The sequence below is a fragment of the Hylobates moloch genome, unplaced genomic scaffold, assembly GCF_009828535.3.
Source record: "Hylobates moloch isolate HMO894 unplaced genomic scaffold, HMol_V3 SCAFFOLD_3, whole genome shotgun sequence".
Classification (NCBI taxonomy): domain Eukaryota; kingdom Metazoa; phylum Chordata; class Mammalia; order Primates; family Hylobatidae; genus Hylobates; species Hylobates moloch.
The window spans coordinates 15,453,782-15,474,123 of NW_026652278.1; the positions used below are offsets into that span (position 1 = coordinate 15,453,782).

The 20,342-nt window shown below is 36.8% G+C and overlaps 1 protein-coding gene across 5 annotated transcripts in view; it reads left to right on the forward strand.

Annotated features, from left to right (window-relative positions):
• RAB11FIP2 (RAB11 family interacting protein 2) overlaps positions 1 to 20,342 on the forward strand; it is a 51,874-nt gene that overhangs the window by 13,311 nt on the left and 18,221 nt on the right. For 4 of the 5 annotated variants that reach the window (XR_009212694.1, XM_032176692.2, XM_032176700.2 and 1 more), the window contains one exon: positions 18,367 to 18,412. Coding sequence is in view for 3 of the 5 variants with exons in the window: in XM_032176692.2 (XP_032032583.1) it covers positions 18,367 to 18,412 (46 nt within the window). In the remaining 2 variants the exon portion in view is untranslated. Of the gene's footprint in view, positions 1 to 18,366; positions 18,413 to 20,342 lie in introns of those variants that run through there. The other variant, XM_058435973.1, reaches the window with a different exon arrangement.

The following is a 20,342-nucleotide window of genomic DNA, read 5'->3' on the forward strand; positions in this document are numbered from 1 at the left end:
CACTGAGGTCCTTGTAAGCCATGCCGTCTTCATTCCCGGGCTCAATTGTGGGGTGCACTCTCAGCTCATCTCTGAGTGTTCTTTTTTGAGTAATAACCTCGTGTTTCCTTTTGGATTTCTGCTGATACAGAAGAAGTAATTACTATACAATGTTTATTGTACCTAGGTCTTATATTAAGCTGTGTAAGCTTCGTAACAGTTGTGCAGAATCTTCTTTCTTGGGTGCACCACAGCACCTAGATTTGTGCATGACCTCAGTGCTGATCATCAAGGGCTCCTGGAGATTTTTTTTTTTTAGCTACAATTTGTTGGGCCTCCCCTCTGACTGAATTAGAATTTTTAGTGAGTGGGCCCTGAAATGAAAAGCAACATTTTAATAACTTCCCATTGACTATCAGGTTTAAAAATTGCTGATCTACATTATGTCACCTACAGTGGTCCCCCTAATCTACGGGGATACGTTCCAAGACCCCCCAGTGGATTCCTGAAACCAGGCACAGTTCCGAACCCTATATATCCTATTTCTTTTTCTATACATATATACCTGTGATAAAGTTTAGTTCATAAATTAGGCACAGTAAGAGAGTAACAATAATAATGAAATAGAACAATTACAACAATATGCCAGCATCACTCCTCTTGCACATTGGGGCCATTATTGAGTAAAATAAGGGCTACTCAAACACAAGCACTGTAAGACTGCAATAGGCAACCTGATAGCCGAGATGGCTACTAAGTAACTAATGGGCAGGCAGTGTAGACAGTGTGGATACACTGAACAAAGGGATGATTCACATCCCAGGCAGGACAGAATTGGATGGCCTACCATTTCATGAGGCTACTCAGAAGGACATGCAAATTAAAACTCAGGAATTATTTCTGGAATTTTCCATTTAATATTTTTGGACCATGGTGGGTAACTGAAACCGTGGAAAGCAAAACCACAGATAAGGGGATGGGACTACTTTATTTCCTAAGCTTTCGGTAAGTATTCATTGTGAATGGAGATCAGGAATTGTGCTGGCAAATGCATACTTAATTTAGACAACTTAGTCATATTAGCTCTGCTTGCAGGTCCTTAACTAAGGTAGAGGGTACAGTAAGGAAGTTAGCTTGGCTAAAACAGAGATATGGTGGAAAGGAGTAAAAGATATGGCTGAATAGGTTAAACACATGCACACACACACACACACACGCACGTACGCACACACACCCTAAATTATAGTGAGCATTGAAGACCAGGCAGAAAAGTCTATTAAATATTTATGGCATCTATGGATGAATTGTTTCTCAGGATTGCAGTAAAACCTGAGAGTCAGTAGTAACAAATGACACTTAAAAATATGCTTCTATTTGTGTGCTACCCATAGTAAATTGAGGAGAAATTCCATGATGTGTATTCTTTGAAGGAGGTGTAAGTTCCTTGAAAAAGTTCAGGACCACAGAACTCCACCTACTGAAAGGAATTCTGCTTGAGAGAATAAGATTTTCTCTCTGTTAGAGAAAATTGCTTATGTATGTCTTATTCTGAATTTTTTTTTTAAAAATCAGTATAAGCCGACTACTCTGTGCGATGAGTTTCTGTTGTTTGATGTTAGAGGGGCAGCTGTTCTGAGAGTAATAATTTAATGGGAGATGTTTTTACCAGAGAATTTTGTTTGGGGACCGTCCTTCTATTTGTGACTCATGCAAAGAACATGCTTTCACTCCATTATTTTCTGCTCTAGTGTAGTAGTTGTGAATGCCATGTAGCAAATTCTTAGCTACTCTAGGATAACTAAATGGTATCTTCTATAATATTATTTCTAGTATTAATTGTTTTTACAAAAGCATGTATTTCCATTTTTAATGTTTGGTGGAAGAGCCTGCCTCCTTTTTAGCAGATGATCTCACGCCAAATAGTTTATTTTTTAGGATGATACAGAAATAGTATCTAAAATCCAGACTTGTAATGTTTCAGTGGTTTTTCATGGCAGTGTGCCTTCCACTTCTGAGGTCAGGTCTACCTGATTCTCCCCCTCTCTTCCTTCTTTCCTTCCTTAATGAGTCAATTCCTGTCTGTGCTTGTGTCATACTTCCTTAGGAGATACAAAAACATTGGTTACCTAGAATGTATATTTAAGTGTGTTTCTAATTTTCACAAATCACCATAAGTTTATAAGCATGTAGCCATTTTTATGAAATTGTATAACATGTTCATTAAAGGTCAAAGACTGTTCACTGTAGAATTTACATTTTGATTTTTAAAAAATATAGTAAATAAATGATCATAAAGAGCCTATTGATAGTTTTTAAACCTTCATTTTTATAATGTCCCAATGGACTTTTTTTTCCTGAATGAGTTTAAAGTTCAGTCATTGGCATCATAAACCTTAATATGCAAAGGATTTGTTTTAATAGCAATATTTACTTTTTGGCCATATTTGTCTAGTATTAAAGATAATTTGCCTGTTATTCATGGTAGGCTATAAATCTTTTGCACACTTGAAAATTTGTGCCTTCATTTATGAGACAGAAGACAAAAACTTTTCAGATGATTTTTAGACCCATTAATCCATTAGTGCCCAGAGATTTACAGAATGTATCCAATGAAACAATGACTATGAACACGAAATATGCAACGTGATTAGTTCCCTTAATACTAACTAGAACTTTTACATTTAACTCCCCAGACACTTCTTGAAACTTTTTTACCCTTTGTCATCCTAATACTCATTATAATAGCTCTCATTAATTGGTTCATCTCCCAGTGGGTTAATTTGCAGATACCAGCCATACCATCCTTGTGCTAACTCACTAATGCAAATTGATATTTATAGTCTTCAAAATTGAAAACAAAAAAAGCTCTGTAACAAAAAAGACAAACTTTGCTGTTTTTTTTTTTTTTCTTGAGAGAGAGAGTGAGATATAGCAAGATTCTGAGAGAGAAGAAAACAGGCCAAAAAAATTCACAAAAACTACCATAGGCTAATAAACTGATGTGAAAATTTCTCAATTTACAGCACTTGACAGGTGCTAAAAGAAAAGCATCTTTAATTTTAATGTGTTGTTAGGACCTCTTTAGAGAGACTACAAGTTATTAACAAGGTCCTCTGAGACAGGAGATGGGTAATTAACAAGACCTATGGAGATATAGTTTAGGTAATTAACGAGCTCTTGGGCACTGGACACAGGATAACACATAGCGAGTCCAATAGTTAAAGAGAACAGGTTGTTATGATATGATCAAATATAAGATACAGCAAGTAAGCCCTCTTGAGGTTTCTGATAGGAAAGTATTAAGATTGTATTCCAGTGACCCCAGTGCAATGACTTTTGTAAATCAGTATGTAAGGTTTTTGGTTTAACTTTTAAAGTAGCATTTGAGAGAATTATTTTTAATTGTTGTTACATGTAGATTAATAATCTTTGCTAATTGCCATTAATGAACATGTATATTTTGAGAAAAATGCATTGGAAACACATCAGTTGTATGATTCCAAATTGTCTTAAACATTTATTTTCAGTTTATTTTTTACCTGTGGCTTATTGGCTAAAATTGCCTATTGCAAATTAACCTTGCTTTCCTTGTCTACTTTAAAACAGTCAGGATCTAGGCCAGTGAGGAGATGTGGCCCTGGCACCAGTTTGGTTTTTACATGTTATGCCCAGGTTCCTCGAGTCATGCCCCTATGCTACCTTCAAGTCTGAGATTTTATATTCTCAACTTCAAATATTTGGTCCAGTTATTTCCTGTGTAAATTTGAAATTGCTGAAGTATGAATCTTGAGTTTTGGCTCAGAAAATTCTCACATTCAGCAAACATTTATTAAGAACATGTTATACTCTAAAGGTTAAGAATATAAAGAAGGCCCTTGCGAGGCTCCTGGTTCATTCTGTTACCTGCTGTCTCAGTGGTGCTACTCTAGCCCATCAGGATGATTTTTTTCTGAATTTCAGCTCTGAAAATCAAATGATATTTTCATTATTATTTTTGGAATATTTGCTGTATATAAGGAAATCATACTGTTGAGATATAAATCCTGCTCTTTGTGCTCGTAGAAAAAGGTGTGTAAATATTAGGTCTGAATTTCATATTAAGGGTTGGACATTGTATAGACACTGGGGAACCATGAAAATGTTTAAGTTGGTTTGTGATATGATTGAATTAATGTCTTCTATCGTGAAGTAGCTGTTGAGGACAGAGGATGGGAAAGGGAAGAAGGACTTGAGACAGGGAAACTAGTTAGGAAGTTAATATAATTGTTTTAGTGAGAGTTGATGGAGGTCATTTGGCAGTGAGGAGGGAGAAGAAGGGAACATCTTTGAGAAATATTTACCCATTATGGGACTTACCCATTCAGCTTTTGGGTAGGGGGGCATTGGGGGGACTGGTAAGGGAGAAGAGACAATAAAAACTATTCCAATGATATGTTTTCAGCTGGTGTCTTAAGTTTAATGAAATGTAGCATTTTAAAACCCATTTAATTTAGTACAACAATGTCAGGTCTATAGTCTTTGAATCAAACTTGGGATTGTAGTCTTGATAGAAAGGTTTGAATTTTTTCTTTTTGTTTTTTTAATGAGATGCTATATTGTTTATTTTGGATTTTTTTTTAGAGACTAGGAATTAGGTGTTTTGAATTGTTTGAGACTAGCAAGTTAGCATGAAAACAGTAGCAGCTTTTGAAAGTTTGTTTTTCAGCACTGAAACACTTTGGCTTCTTTGAACACAAGAGTGGAAATTTCAGTAACTAGTTGTGGATGTATGCATTTAAAGTGTTTCTTTCACCTTAGCATTGACATTACTAAATATATTTCTTTCCGGTGGTTTTGGCTTGACCAAAGCTTGTCTCTGTTGAACACTTTTTGTTAGTTTCTCACTAAGAGGATAACTTCTATTTCTTACATAATTAGCCCTCACTTCTGTGGACACTACTTTTCCAGGCTTCTATGCTTAGAACATTTCCAGTTGGGCCACTATGATCACATCATCTGTGATTACTTATTTCCCATGACAATAATGCTTTAACTTTTGAAATACAGGTAGCGTTCCTGTATATTTAATTTATGGTGGTACTGTTACCTTGTAGCTGAGGTGTTTTAAATAGCTGCTGGTGATACTAATTAACTATGAAGTGATTTTTCTTACCTGCATGTAACTGGTTTCTAAGACTATTAGGATCCAGACATTTGACATTTGTCTCTTTGAACTTATATTTTAAGGATTAATTCTTGCTCTTTGACATGATATATTAAATATAATATATTGCTATGTAATACTTATAAATATTAAAATCTTATATATACCAAATAAAATATCTTTATGTATTTTATATATTTAAGCTTAGAAATCTTGGCTAAAAGTACTGATACCACTTAAAAAGCAATTAGTTGAATCAGCTTGGCCTTCTTAGAGTATACCTTAATTCAAATTGCTATTAAGAAAAAAATGTTTCACAAATGTTGTGTGTAAAGCTCTGCTAGGGCTAGGGAGGTATGAGGGATGACAGTCCTAGCCACACCAGCTATGGAGAGGGATATGTAAGAAATAACCTGTAATCAAAGCAGAATAAGCTGTGTTAAACAGAAGTACATGGAGTTTACTGTGGAAAGGCAGACGAAAGGAGCAGTTCAGTCTACTGGAAATTGGGAAGTGCTTCTTCAATGGGGAGAACTTTGAGCTTGATCTTGACCATGGAACATCATTTTGTAATTTGGGGCATGAGTAGATAGACAACCCTGTTTTGGTAAATGGCAATAAAGCTCTTTTTGAAAATTATTAGATAAGTTTTGAAGGGACAATTTATAAAAAGTGACAAAATACTATTATATCATTAGCTGTTTATTAACAGCTTAGTAATTTTACCATTTCTTTTCTAGTTGGAGTCATGGAGCTATATTCTATGTCATTCCCTGACTGGTAGGTTCCTGAGGAAGTATGTTTGCTACTTTAGGCTACCAAGGAGCCAATTAGTGAGTGCGCTGCAGCAGCAGTTCTGCATGAAGTATAATGAACTCTTTGTTACAGAGCCTGGTATGGGAATGGGGGTGTTCCAGTTAATCACATATTTTGTTTACTAGAAGTATACAATGCATTTGTTTCATAGAGACTTTTTATCTTCAAAGAAATTAAATGCTGCAGATAATTAAAAATGAAAATCACACTGAACATAATTTAATATTTGAGTCAGAAAGTACATTTGATTCACTTCTTTCAGTGAAAGGTTTTACAGTATAACATGAAAACATTGAAATACTAATAATAGGATATTCTGAAGGGAGTATAGGATAAGTATTAAGAGTTCAGATTTAGGAGTCAGGTCTGCGTTTGAGTCTCTGTTAGCCGTGTGGCCTTACTTAACCTCTCTACACCTCTTTTTTCCAACGGTAAAATGGAGATAATAACCTTGGTGTAGGACAGATTAAATAATGTCTCGTATAAAAAGTGCTGAGGGTAGTGTTTTACACACGGTGCATCCAGAAACAATTGTCCTTGCTGGGATCTTAATATACAGCATCTAGAGAATACTTAACAATTGCTTTAAATAAATTAGGTGGAATTTTTTTCCAAGTAATAATATCTTCTCAACTTAAAAAAAAAAAAAAAAAGTAGAATTTAGAAGCCTCTGGTTTTCACCAACTGATAAAGGACATACATTTGGCAGGAAGTAATAAGCTTGATAGTTTTTCTAGTATCTTTCAAGACATATGTTCAGCAATAATCTTTGGTGAGATAAAACTAAAACCACATTGAAATTAAGTAAAAGTGTTCTCTGTATTAAGTAGAAAATTTATAAGGCAAAGCTATTATGGTAAATATTGATATAAAGTCTTATGTTCAGAAATTCTTTCATAGTACTAATAAGGATATTGCAGGGTAGATATCTAAGCTGTGGCTTTCCATTAAGGCACGGTGACAATTTCATAAACTCAGATGGCTGAGCTCAAATTAGATTGTTAAAGAAGGCAGTTCAGACTATGATAGTAAGAAAGATAAAGGCTGCTTATTGAAAACTCCTCAGAACATTTCAGTCCCCTTTGGGAAAAGGGCACTTGCCTTAGGAAGTTCACACAGGCACTAGTGTCTCTCTTCCAACCAAGATTCGGAGGTTGGCTCTTTTATTTCTATGTCAGAGGAGGTGCCCTCTTTGTTTTTCATCAAAAGTATAAGATTCTACTCTAGTAGTCTCTGAATTCAAGGTTCTTTAGTATATCAGAAATGATATTCATTGTATTTTTAATGTTTTGTCATCCTGGTTTTAAAAAATAAATATTCTTCACTTAACAGAAAAAAATACATAACCAAAACTTGAATGTTAAATATTGTTAGACTGTCATCACGTCATTTTATGGAATAATATCTCTTGTACTTACAGAGATGGATAAGATCTAATAATGGCAATTCTTTGTGCCTCCCATCTTTAGACTACTGGACAGTGTATATTAGGGTGACATTCTAAGATTCAGATGTTTATTTTTGAATTTGATAAGGGATGGAAATTTTTGCTTTTCCTTGGTTATATGTATTATTGCTGTTCTTTCTCTGTGAGGGTTATGTTGATACTGTGATACAAAGGATGCACAAAGCAAAGTCTCTGTCTTTAAAAGTATAAGCAGGTAGATATAGAATGTGTAATTAATTGTCCTAGTTGTAAATAACTGTCCTGGGTGGTACAGTTGGTAAGTGCTGATAGAGATAAAAATTATAGATTAGATAGGTAAGGTTAGGCAGTCTAGGCATTACAGAAAAGGTAGAACTAAAAGTCTCGAAGGATAGATCTGTGAAGACAGAGAGGTAAAGATAAATGAGAAAAGGTAGAGAGGTAAAAATGAATGTATGAAGTGGTTCTCAGGGACCTAGCCTGCCTAAAACTATTAAGGGTTAGAAGTAGTAGAGAAGATGTGACCTTATTAGTGTGAATTTAGCATACCAGAATGAAGAATTTGCATCTAATTCTATAGAATGTATGAAGAGTTTTCCATAAACTGATGTGATGAAAATACTATTTTAGGAAAACTCAGAGAACAGTGCCATTGCTGTTACATATGTAATAATGCCGGAATCGGAAGAGATGCACATGAACTCAGAAAAACTGCATTTCTAAGTGTGATTTTAGATTCCGAACAAAAACTTTTTGTAGTGAGACATTTTAATGATGTAACTTATAGAAGCAGGACAATAGTGAAATTATTGTGGCATAAGAAATTTGCAGATATTAATGTGTATTAGAGGTGCACTCTTTAAATCAGCGGGTACCGGTTTTAACTATTCTTTGAATAGTTTTATTTTTTTCTTCATGCAGAAACATTTTTAAAAGCTGACTGAAAGTTGTATAGGATAATGTACAGTTTCTAATAAGATCATTGTTTTCATCTGTTGGGGGATGGCCCTGGAAATTGTATTTTACACAAAACAATATATTCTTTTCTGGCAAAAATTTTATAATTTAATAGCCCCACTGAAACAAACTCTTGACTGCCAAGAATGTATTAAGGCTGGGTTTGTCAGCCTGGGTTGCAGAGTAGTGAAAATCCCCCAGTCACGCCAGCAGTTGCTTCTAAGAAGCAAGTGTAGGAGCCTGTGGCTTGCATCACCCAACTGGGGGGCCCCTGGAAGTCTGGCTGCCTTGATGTCCCTCCTTGAAGGCTCTGCAGAGATGGCTAGGGCTAGGAAAGTGGGTGCTTGCTGGCCAGGGGCTTCATTGCAGGCTGTTCTTAAACACCTGAGGCCTTCCTGGTAACCAGAGGACACCGTGACTTCTCCATAACATAGCTTTGTCATAGGCCCACACAGAGCCAGCTTGGGATGCTTTTGGCCAGGGTGTTGTGGGCCTTCTGTCTTTTTTCACCTGGTTCACAGGGACCAGGCATGCCTTGCTTGCACCCTCATGGAAGAGTCACATCTCTCCAGATTATCCTTACACTCTCTCCTTGCAGGAAAAGCTTGATCAAGACCACTGGGTCTGTCTTGATCACGTAGACAGGCAGAGCCTGTGCTGGGTTTGGCCCTGCGGATGCCTTGCTGTCATCACTCCTGCCCACTGTCTTGCTGCTAAAATGAACAGGACTTGATTACACACACACACACACGCACGATGATGATGATTAATGGATACGTAGCAGGTGGCGGGCAAGGGTCTACTCAGGGTAACAGGCCAAACACAACACAGCTTCCCAAAGTGACAAATTTCCTAAAGATCTAGGGAGAAAATATTCATTTTATATCAAGAGACACATGATTATATTAGTAAAATGCAAAAATTCATCTGAGTTTTTAACTTGAGATGTCAAATTATATGCTTGTTGGATTTATTCTTATGTATTAGGGATATTAAAGAGAAAAAAAGAGTGAGAAGCTTAGTTTTAAAGGAATGGAGAACTTTTGGAATCCATAGGCTTTATGTTGAAATTTGTGGGTTGTTTGACTGTCTTTGAAATAATTATTTCTATTCTATTCTTTTTTTTTTTTTTTTTTTGAGACAGAGTCTCACTCTGTTGCCCAGGCTGGAGTGCAGTGGCGTGATCTCAGCTCACTGCACCCTCCGTCTCCCAGGTTCAGGCAATCCTCCTGCCCCAGCCTCCCGAGTAGCTGGGATTATAGGCACATGCCACCACATCTGGCTAAGTTTTGTATTTTTTAGTAGAGACAGGGTTTCACCATGTTGACCAGGCTGGTCTCGAACTCCTGACCTCAAGTGATCCGCCTGCCTCCTTTCAGAGTGCTGAAATTACAGGCATGAGCCACTATTTCTGTTCTTTACCAGGAGAAATGTGTAAGTTAGATTTGATTGACTATTATAATAGTCAAACCAAGCCTTAATTTCATTGATGTCTTTAAATCCTCAAGTTCTAGGACTTTCACCCACAACATATTCATTATTATTCATTATGGAAAAGCAGCTAGGTCTGAATTTGCTGTCCATGATCTTTGGTGTCACTGACCACAGTTTTTAATTGTCCTGCCTCTGAGAGCTCATAAAAGATACCCCATGAGAATATTAATAAGTAAATTACTGTTAATCCCCATAGACATTTATGTATCAGGTTCTATTTTGTCATCCAGGTTTTGATGTACATGCCTAGTCCCAGGAGACAATGTAGTCTTTTCATCTATAATATCATTAATTTGATTTGATACTGAGTTTTTTGCTTTTTTCTAAAAAGAAAGAAAAAATATTGAGTTTCGTCTTGCCTCTTAAGGCTTATTTGCATGTATAATAAACGTAATTGGAATGTGCTGAAGATTCCAATGAAATCTCTCTAGTGGAATCTCTTTGGGCACTTAACTTTTTTAGAGCTTTGGAAAGAGGATTATTAAAGAACATTAAAAAAAAAAAACTTCAACATGTAACCTCTGTGGAATAAATGTTTTCAGGATTTACCAGAAAAACCTCTAATTAATCTGTGTTGTGTCAAATACCTATCCTGGTAGACGTAGTTGGTATACTGGATAAACTTGCTAATTGAATTGATTCTGATTCAGTTTGAAAATGTGCTTTAATTCCTATTGACTTAAATATGAGAATAATTCTTCCTATCTTAAAAAGAACTGAAAAACACTCCACTAATGTATCATCAGATATAGATATAAATAATCTTTCTTATTCAGGAAAATTATTTCTTCCACTCTTTGGGGACTTGGTATCTTGTTGGTGGAACTTATATTGCCCTACCATAGATATACTCAGTCAACTCACCCCAGTTTTTACACATTTTTATTAAGTACTGGTTATTAATGTATTCAGCATACTTTTGTTAGGAATCTTTCATGCTGGCACTGTGTCAGATGCAAGGAATGAAAAGAGGAAGGAGATATGGTTCCTTCCTTTAAGTGGCTTGCAGTAGAAAGGGAGGGGATCCAGGGGTAAGATAGATACACAGAAGCAAACTTTTATACCGTATGTTTGAAAAGCACTTTGTCAAACAAACCATTTTCATACTCATTTCTTTTAACCCTCTTTTAATTCTATGAAATAGATGGTAGCATTTCTGTTTCTTAAATATGAAATTTAGAGCAGTGAAGTAGATTGTTCCTTGGCTTTAGGGGATGGGCAATAAGCCTGGAAAGGTAAATTGGATAAAATCCAGTGGACTTTGAAAGCCAGTCTAAGAAATTTTGTCATTATTCAGGAGGAGGTTGGAGGTCAAACGTTTTTTGACAGATGAATAATGAGGTTAGACTTGAGCTTGAGAATGCCATATTCAGTATGCATAGGCTGGATTGGACAAGGAGGGATGGGCAGAGACTGTGAAGAGGCTGTTGCAGTAGTGTCAACAGAAGGCAGTTCGGTCTTATGGTCAGAAAGGTAGCAGTAAAAATGAGCAGGGAGTAAATGATGAGAGTTCTGTGGCAGAGGCTGAATGGTGAGAACATGGCAGTTTATTTGTGAGGCATGTAAGCTGAAGACTGGAGTGAAGGGTGTCTCTGAGGCTTCACCTTCAGTGCGCAGGAGATTGGTGGTATGAGAAGGAAGAAAACCAGACAGAACTGTTCTAAAAGACATGATTGGTCTTTCAGGGACAGGTAGGATATTCAATTCAAGATTTTGATTAGACATTTGTAAGCATGATATTATAAAGGGTAAAGAGATTGGTGATTGAAGAGATTTACTACTCCTCCATCCATATAGGGATGGTAGTTGGTGGTGGCAGAATAGGAAATCTTCAAGGTAGAGCAGAAAAGGCCTGAAAACAACCTTAAGAAATATCCAATGTTTCCCACCTAAGGGTGAAGAGGAAGATAACAAGGAAAAGGAGTGATTGGAAATATAGGACAAAAGTTAGGCTACCAGATAGCAAGAAGAGTGAGTCTCAAAAAGAAGGAGCAGCCATTTGGTATCACATGGAGCTGAGAGGTTAAAGAATGAGGTGATTTTAGTGAAAATAGTTTGTTGGTGGCCTTCGTCAAAGAAGCAATGAGTATTGGTGGTGGGAGTTGTGTTTCAGGTTAAAGAATGTGAGTGAGTCAAGGTAACAAAGTCAGCAAGGGCTGCTTGGTAGGGTTTAGAGATTGGCAAAATAAAAATGGTAGAATGTCCAAGAGATAACGGACTGTCAATGAGTCCCGGTGAGAGAGGTGAGTAAACACAGGTGGATTAGGAGACAACTGGGATGATAGTGGGAGTGCACCAGCAGGTCTCTAGGAGAGAGGGAGTGTCAGAGGTGAGATTGATCAGATGGGATTCTGATTGTATGAGATTTTATGGTATAAGATTTTATTGATTACTGTTCCTTTGGAAACATGTTCAGAGAAATTCAGTTTGTGAAAATGTGTTATAAATTGTAAGGCAAAATGTAAATATGAGGTGGTATTATTCAAATCCAAGTCACTTGAAGTAATTATACCATTTTAGATACTGCAGGAGCAATGAATCTTTAAAAATGCAATCCTAAGTGGAAAATAATTTTGAACACAAGTACTCTAGCTCTGTGAATTGGAAAAGCATATTGTTACACGAAGGCCAGGAGTTTGTGTGTGTGTGTATGTGTAGGCAGGGTGGGTGGGGGGAGGCTAGCAGTAAATTATCATTTACAAAGTAAGAAGAGGCTATGCATATTTTGAAAAAAAAAAAAAGTTAAAATAAGTAGTTATGGAGCATAAGCCAGAAATTGAAGGGAAAAGGCAAGTACAGGTAATTCATGAATAATTATTTTTCTTTGGTTCTTTCTTTCTTTCTTTTTAATAGAGAAATAGAACAAACCTTTGTCCTTAATTATTTTACATTATTAAGTGAATGGTTTATGGCATTTATTTTATATTCATGTATCAGTTAAGAACCTAATAGGAAACAAATGACACACTCAAAATGAAGAACTGAGGAAAGTTTAGTGGAGAGGTATCTGCAGGGTTAAGGACATCAAGAAGGAATAGTACAGCACCAGGGACCAGCACTGTGTGCTTATCTGCAGCTGCAGCTGTAGGTAGAGCTGCTACTGCAGCCCAGCAGGGAGGGAGGGGAGCAGTGGTGGGATGGGGCTCGGGGAAGGGGAGTAAATACCCTGCCTCCAATGCTGTCAGTGCTCCAACCTCTTGGAGGTGCCTCCCAGTGGCAGAACATAATAAGCCAGTGGGCAAGCCCGGGTGATACACTCTCCAGAGGTCAGTGTCCTGGGGTGCAGGGAGGGTCAGAGTGAAGCAGGAGGGGCAAAAAGAAAACCAAGAGCACAGTTATTTCCAAACCTGTTGCATTTCAGCCATTATTCTGTCTCTTTTAGACTAAATCTAAGACTTTTCTGAATCATTTCTGATTGGAAGAAGCCTCATGAAATTGCCCTGGACTCACTGAAACCAGCCAACAGTGAGCTCACAGTAGAACTGACAGTTTAGAGCGGCTCTGTGGAAGAAGTAGAGTTTATGACTAAAGAGTTTGGACTGTGGAGTGGGGCTGCCTCCCTTGCATCCTAACTCGGCCACTTACTAACTGTTACCTTGGATAAGCGCCTTACCACCTCTGTGCCCATTTCCTCATCTGTAAATGAAGATAAATAGAGCACTCAGGTCATAGGATTGTTACAAGGATTAAGTGAGTTAACATGTAAAGTGCTGAGAAAGTTACCATGGTTAAAGTCCAATAAATACAGTTGCTTTTAGGATGTTATTCTATGCTTCATTATCGATGAAATACATGGGGTGTTTCTCTTTTCCTCCTTTTAGACTCGCTGAAGATTTTTGTTACATTATATTATATCACAGTTCTCAGTATATACCTTTGTCATGAAAGTGAAGCCCCAAGTCTCTCTCTCTCTCTTTTTCTTTTCTTTTTTTTTTCAGCTCACAGCAAGCTCTGCCTCCCGGGTTCACGCCATTCTCTTGCCTCAGCCTCCCGAGTAGCTGGGACTACAGGCACCCGCCACCACTCCTGGCTCATAGACGGGGTTTCACCGTGTTAGCCAGGATGGTCTCGATCTCCTGACCTCGTGATCCACCCGTCGTGGCCTCCCAAAGTGCTGTGATTACAGGCATGAGCCACCGCGCCCAGCCGTGAAGCCCCAAGTCTCTAGAGCCCACTCGGTTAAGATCAGTAGGACACACTCCTTTGAAAATAGTTAATGTCGGTTATTCTGTGATAGTTTGAAGTTATACTTATTTCCCATACACAATAAGGAGTTGACTGGTGTTTGAGAAAGTTACTCCTGTCCTGCCCCTTCCCTCTTCCTCCTCTTCCCTCCTCCCAGCCAGGTGGCACACCTCCTGGATTTCACATTTAATTTGAATTCACTTCTTAAATACAAAATGAGTCAAGGTGTAGGCCAAAATGGACTTTGCTTTATAATTCCAGCAGTAATGGGGTTTGGAAAGAGATATTATGGAAGGTGTAATAATACTCTAAAATACTTAAAAATACTTATTTTTAAATGCCCTCCAAAGAGCTTGTTGTTATGTGACTTCTCATTGAACGATTTAAAATCCTAGAACCAGGAATTTAGTTTGCATTGTCTTATAAAAGCACTATTAACCAGTTTTAATAGATCTTTGTTCTTATGTAGGGTTTTTTTTTTAATCTTTGCAAGCACTGTACACTTTTTACTCTGAACAGTTTTTCCTCCTTAGGTATTCTTGTTCCAAAAGAATATATATGTTTAAGAAAGAGAAACAAACAACAACAACAAAAAACCCACTTTGATCACTGCCAAATGCCATAGTGATTACTGTGATGATCAGTTTTTTTGCTCTAATGATTGAGTTATTTTCTGGCCGATATATGGAAGATTAGTCCATAGCACAAATTAAAGGACAGTTTCAAGACCTCACTGATTTACTTCTTATCTCTTTACTTATTTATTTTAACTTTGAGGTAAATTAACAAGTGATATTGTAGAAGAGATACTAGTGATTCCTAGAAATATTTGAAAACATTTCAAATTTTAGAATCAGAGTTTACTGGGGAAAATTCTTTAATATTTGGAAATATCACAAAGTAAAACTATTGATGCTTTTGCGTAAAAACTTCAGAATGTTAAAGTAAGTCATTTATTTAAAATAACTTTTAAAATACTAGTTTAAAATGTTTAAATTCGTAGTTTCATTTTACATAGACTCCTTTTTAAATGTGAGTGTGTCTAGGTTTATTTTGCACCTGATTAAAAATACCATTTTCCTTAACCTGTCAGCAGCTCGGCTGAGCAGTCAGACCGGATTGTTCGATATCTTGTCTGACATGAGGACGGCAGTCCAAAGAGAAAGATATCACAAATTGGTGCCACACTTCAATAAATAGAGACATTTTATTTTTCACCAAGCTAATTCAATCCAGTTCAGTTAACTCTTTTTTCCCCCTTAAGGACAGATCAAAAAAGGCAGCCATGAATGACTGAGTTCGTCAAGTGTTTGACACGTCAGTGTGTGAATATAAAGCAGACCACAAGGGAGGGTTTCTGCCTTTAGACTTCAGACAATACCCAGTACAAGAGCCTCTCACTCAGATCTGCACTGTGGGGAGCTGGAGAGAGTGGCTCAGATCACTCAGGTAGAATGGGAAGTAGCTGGGCTTGCCGCACTGCAAACCCTTCCCCTTAGAGTTGCGACGTTTTCGGCATTCTTAGGAATTCTCAGGCATTTTTGAGCAGCCATTGAGTTGCATTTTAGTTTTATAAGCTGTGGTTGGCTACTACATATTGTTAGTTTTGTGATTTTGATAAAATCTTTGTCCTAAATGTTGTTCCTTGAAAATCCCTATTGCAATAAATATAATACCGATATTTCTGTTTCTTAGTTCAGTGATTTCTTCCTGAGACATATACTGAAATTTATATAGTCGTAATACTGTTCAATCTCAAGGATACAATGGGATGGATTATGCCACCAAATATAAAATGTTTAAATATTTACAAGAAAAGATTAGTATTGTCCAAAGCTTACCTCCTGCTCTACGGATTGGGCCTGAGGAACACATCATCAGAACCTTTATGGGCTCCTGCTGACCCTGCTGCCTCGCTGCCAGTCTCCTCCGTGTCCTGCAGCGACACTACTGTCTGACAGCCCCAGGCCACGCCATATGTTTGCAGAGCCCTCCTTGTCTAGCCTGCCAAACATATCCTTCATGTCATTTTAAATCCTGCTTTTTCCATGAATTAGGCATTCCTTGACTAATTGCTGTGATAGAACATTTCATTTCTCTATGAGGTCTAAAAATTTAATTATCCAGAGTGCTCTCCCCCACCTCCCACAAGTACATCTCTACCCTGTGCCTTCTCGAAATGCAATATTGTTATTCTCTGATTCATCTATGTGGCCTATATGTTCAGGGCTTCTGCAGTGCAGCCAGTGCTCACTAAGTAAATCTATATACAGGGAATGGGGCTAGGGCTGTGTATCATAGGAGGACGGAGTCTAGAGCCAGACAGCTCTACCAGCTACTAACAGAATGACCACACGCAAGTTACCTAACCCCTCTGTGGCTTGTTTCCTTACCTTTAAAATGAAGATGTGGAAGATATTGGACCGTAAGACTACCGTAAGGATCATGAAGATTAAATGAGTTAATTTTGGTAAAGTGCTTAGAACAGTGTCTGGCACACATTAAGTGCTGTGTAAAAGTTTATGAAATAATTATTTATGAAATAAAATAATGTTCTATCTGGTAGTCACAGTGCTAAGTGTTTTCCATGTAGTTAACTCATTGAATCTTCACAGGAGTCTTATGTGGTAGATACTGTGGCCATCTCCATTTTACAGATGAGGGAACCAAGACACAAAGTTAAGTAACTTGCTCAAGGTCACAGGGCAGAAACAGGATTTGAATTCACACCACCTGGCTCCAGCCACTTTGCTTGCAAGCACCTGGTATGCTGTTGGGCCTGAGTGTAAATCATTTTGTTTTTTAGAATATCCCAGTCAGATGGGAGATGTAGCAGAATGTGTTTCTTGACCTATTAGAAAACATGCTGTGAGATAATGGGGTAGGAGAGATTAATCCCACTGGACCCCCTGTTGGCTACCTTGGATTGAAAATCAGAGAGGATGGAAACCACATGTGTTAGCAGCTGCTACCACGGCACTCTAGGCTAAGGTGGACTATATGAGAATGCTTTTTGGATTTAGTTTTTGTCTTTTAAGCCACTCCTTTGTGGGCTCTTGATGCTTTGCTGGTATAGTGACTTGAGTCCAGGACCATGCAGAGTACCATAAAGATGTTAGGAAAATGTGCCAGCCACACAGGCCTTTAACTGGTGCTTTGTAGGTTTTTAAAACATGTTTCACCCTCTCTACATGCAACCCAGCTCTGCTGAAATACTAAATTTATCCTCAGGAGTTCTAATTAGAAAAGGTGAGCAATCACTTCTGGAAGCTAGTACTTCAAATCTTAGTCATAGCCAATGAAATCTTGGTTACATGGGAAACTCTCTGGAGGTGGTTGTACATGTGTGCCCTGTACATCTTAGAACATAGGATTTGTACATATAATTACAGATACGTTACCAACATTATATCCAGTGTCCAGACTTTTTGTCACACAATCAAAAGTTTTAAAAGTAAATTTCTTAAATCTTCAAAGGATTCCAGTTATTTTACTGTCAAGGGACAGATAATGAAAACATACATATTTTACAGTTGTTGTTTTGTGTATGGAATAAAAAGGTTCCTAGGACACTAATGCTTTGTGAAAGTTTTAAAGGCTAATACCTTTAAGTGCTGGGTAAAAATTAAACTTGAATAGCACCGATGAAATATTTACTCATCAGACGGCTTTGAAGTTTAGCGTCTTTTGGTTGCAGTCCCATCTAATGGACATGTTTCAAAGAAGAAAATAGTTATAGCATTCAGCTGTGATGTTTTCTTCTCTGCATGGAAGAAATCTGTGTTGTTTTGATTCGTTTCAGTATTTAAATTTTCAAGACTAGCTACTTAGAAATCACATTAACGAAGAGAAATGTTTCCCACAATTCTGAATTTATTCTTATTGATAGGGTAATGTTTGAAAGCTGAGTTTTCTAACACTTATGGCATTTTTAAACAGATTGCTTTAACTCTTTTATTCTATAATCTTTCCAACCTAAATTTACTTAATTCTCTCTAGTTTTATATCAGAGGGCCTAAGGTGAGTGACTTTGTGTAAATATAATGGGAAATCTCTCACACAAATTAGTTTTACAAAATATCTTGCTGGATAAAAGTGCTATGTTTAAAGATGTTTAGAAACTTCCTATTTCATTCTTCAGTTCTGATAACTAAAAAGTTTTCCTTCAAAGTTTGAAATTGTAATGATGCTTTAAGAATGTTGGGGAAATACTGGATTTTTTCCTACTTCTTGGATTAAATTTCACTCATCTGAATAATGTAGGGCTTTAGAAATTTGTATTACAATGTTGGTTAAAATTTTTCTATATTTGTGTTTCCTCCCATATGAGTTATGACACTTTTAACATTTGTTTGTGTTTTATTAGTCTTCGTATGAGTCCAACAAGCAATGAAGACCTCAGGAAAATCCCGGTAAGTTGCTGAAGGGGTTAGAGGGTTGTCAAAGAACAAGCCGGTCTTTTTCTCTGGCACACATTTCTAAAAATGCCTTTGTCTTCTTGCCTTCTGCCTCACTTACCTAAGAATTGTAGCTTAGCATAGTAATTTTAGGAGAAAGAAAGTAAAATATAATCTTTGCCTTTAATATACAACAGGGTGTGACTCGTATGATCTATGAAAGTTCAAGCAAAATTGGTTGTAATTGAAGCCAATTTAGAATATACATATTTTCTTTACAGACTGTTTTGAAATTAATATGCAAGCGGTATGTCAGGGTCAGATTTGTGGTTATGAAATAAGAGCATGTAGAAAAGACTTTGTTGTTGTTGGGACAAGGATTGAAGAAAGAATAAAGCTGCTTGTTAACATTCAACAATAGAAAAGCATCCTGGCAGGAGAGCCAGATAACCAGAAAAGTATTTGAAAGAACAAATACTTTAGGACACTTATCTTTCTCGTCAGAACAAAACCAAATATGTTAACAGGATTGGTAGCGACCACCTAAATCAACTCACGTATTTTGCAAGGATTATTCAGATAATCTGAACTTTATTGTAGCATGTAAAGTCCAGTATTTAATCTCTGTTCAGAGTTCCATTGCATCTGCAATCAATTCTAACTATATTAAACGTAGAGAATAAATTACTTTGCCAAAATATGGGCAAATGTTCTTGGTAGAAAACTAAATTCTCACTGAATAACAGAAATAGAGCCTTTATTCCAAGGGACTGGTGGTTGCTGTTTCCACCATCTGTCCTTGATGTGTGTGATCCAGATGTATAGTAAGAATTTTTTTAGGCAATCCCTTGTCACATATCACTATTTTTTAGGATGTGACATGGCTAGAAGAAGCTAAGGTGAGTTTAGGGTTTATTTTCTAAACCATTCTAAATGCAGTTGTTTATCTTTAAAATTGTGGAAACTGTTACAGAAGCACAGGACTTTGTACTGTGTTTTGCTGTTTTATTTAAATGATTCGTAAGTTTTGATGTTTTATAAATTCTCAAGTCTTTATAATATGGCAGTCTGGCGAGAAATGTGAGAAAATATGAAGTCAGCCTTTGATCAGATAGTAAAATGAATTCTATCAGGCGGTTACTTAATCTCAAACAAAATGCAACATCAAAAAAATCGATTTAATGTGTAGCTATTGTTTATTAAGTAACCTTAATTACAATTTCGATTGCTTGTAAATGTACTTTTCCAAATCTTGTAATTTATTGCTATAAAAGCATCCTTAGAATTCTTTAAAGAAATAAAATGTGAAAATTGTTTTCGTTAAAGGATTTAAAGGTGATAAAAGAATCCTTGATGTGTGATTATTTTTCTCTGGAATACTAACTATTCTAAATGACAGTTAAAGGATTACTAGGTGTTGTTAATTTACTGCAAGATACAATTAAGAGGAGGAAGCGCATCTTCGTACTGATCATGGTTGAAGAAAAGCATTCGAACAATTTTTATGTTGAAGATTATAAGATGTTTGAAGTAATTTACATTAAGTTCTCCGATAATAGCCATCCACCAAGTTATTTTTTCTCCCTCTGGACATAGTATTTTGTAATTAAGTTTGTATGTCTTATATGCTAGTGCCAACACCTGTCTGTGAAAGCACAGTGTTTAAACAGGAGCAGTAGCCAGTTGAAAGGGCAGTGTGAGCTCTTTAAGGCCTAATTAAGAACTGAAAGGGAGATGAAGGGAGTAGGACAAAAGATGTGAAAGTAGCTGAGATGATATTCCCAGAGCAAAGTTCCTCATTAGAACAATAATGAGATGATCAGAGAATGCCAAGCCTTCATTTTTTTTTTTTCTCTCTCTCCTCTAGTTGCCTTGGATGTCAGTTAGTACCCCACCAATATTTGGTTTCCAGGACAACCTTTCTTTAAATCTTCAGTTATTTTGA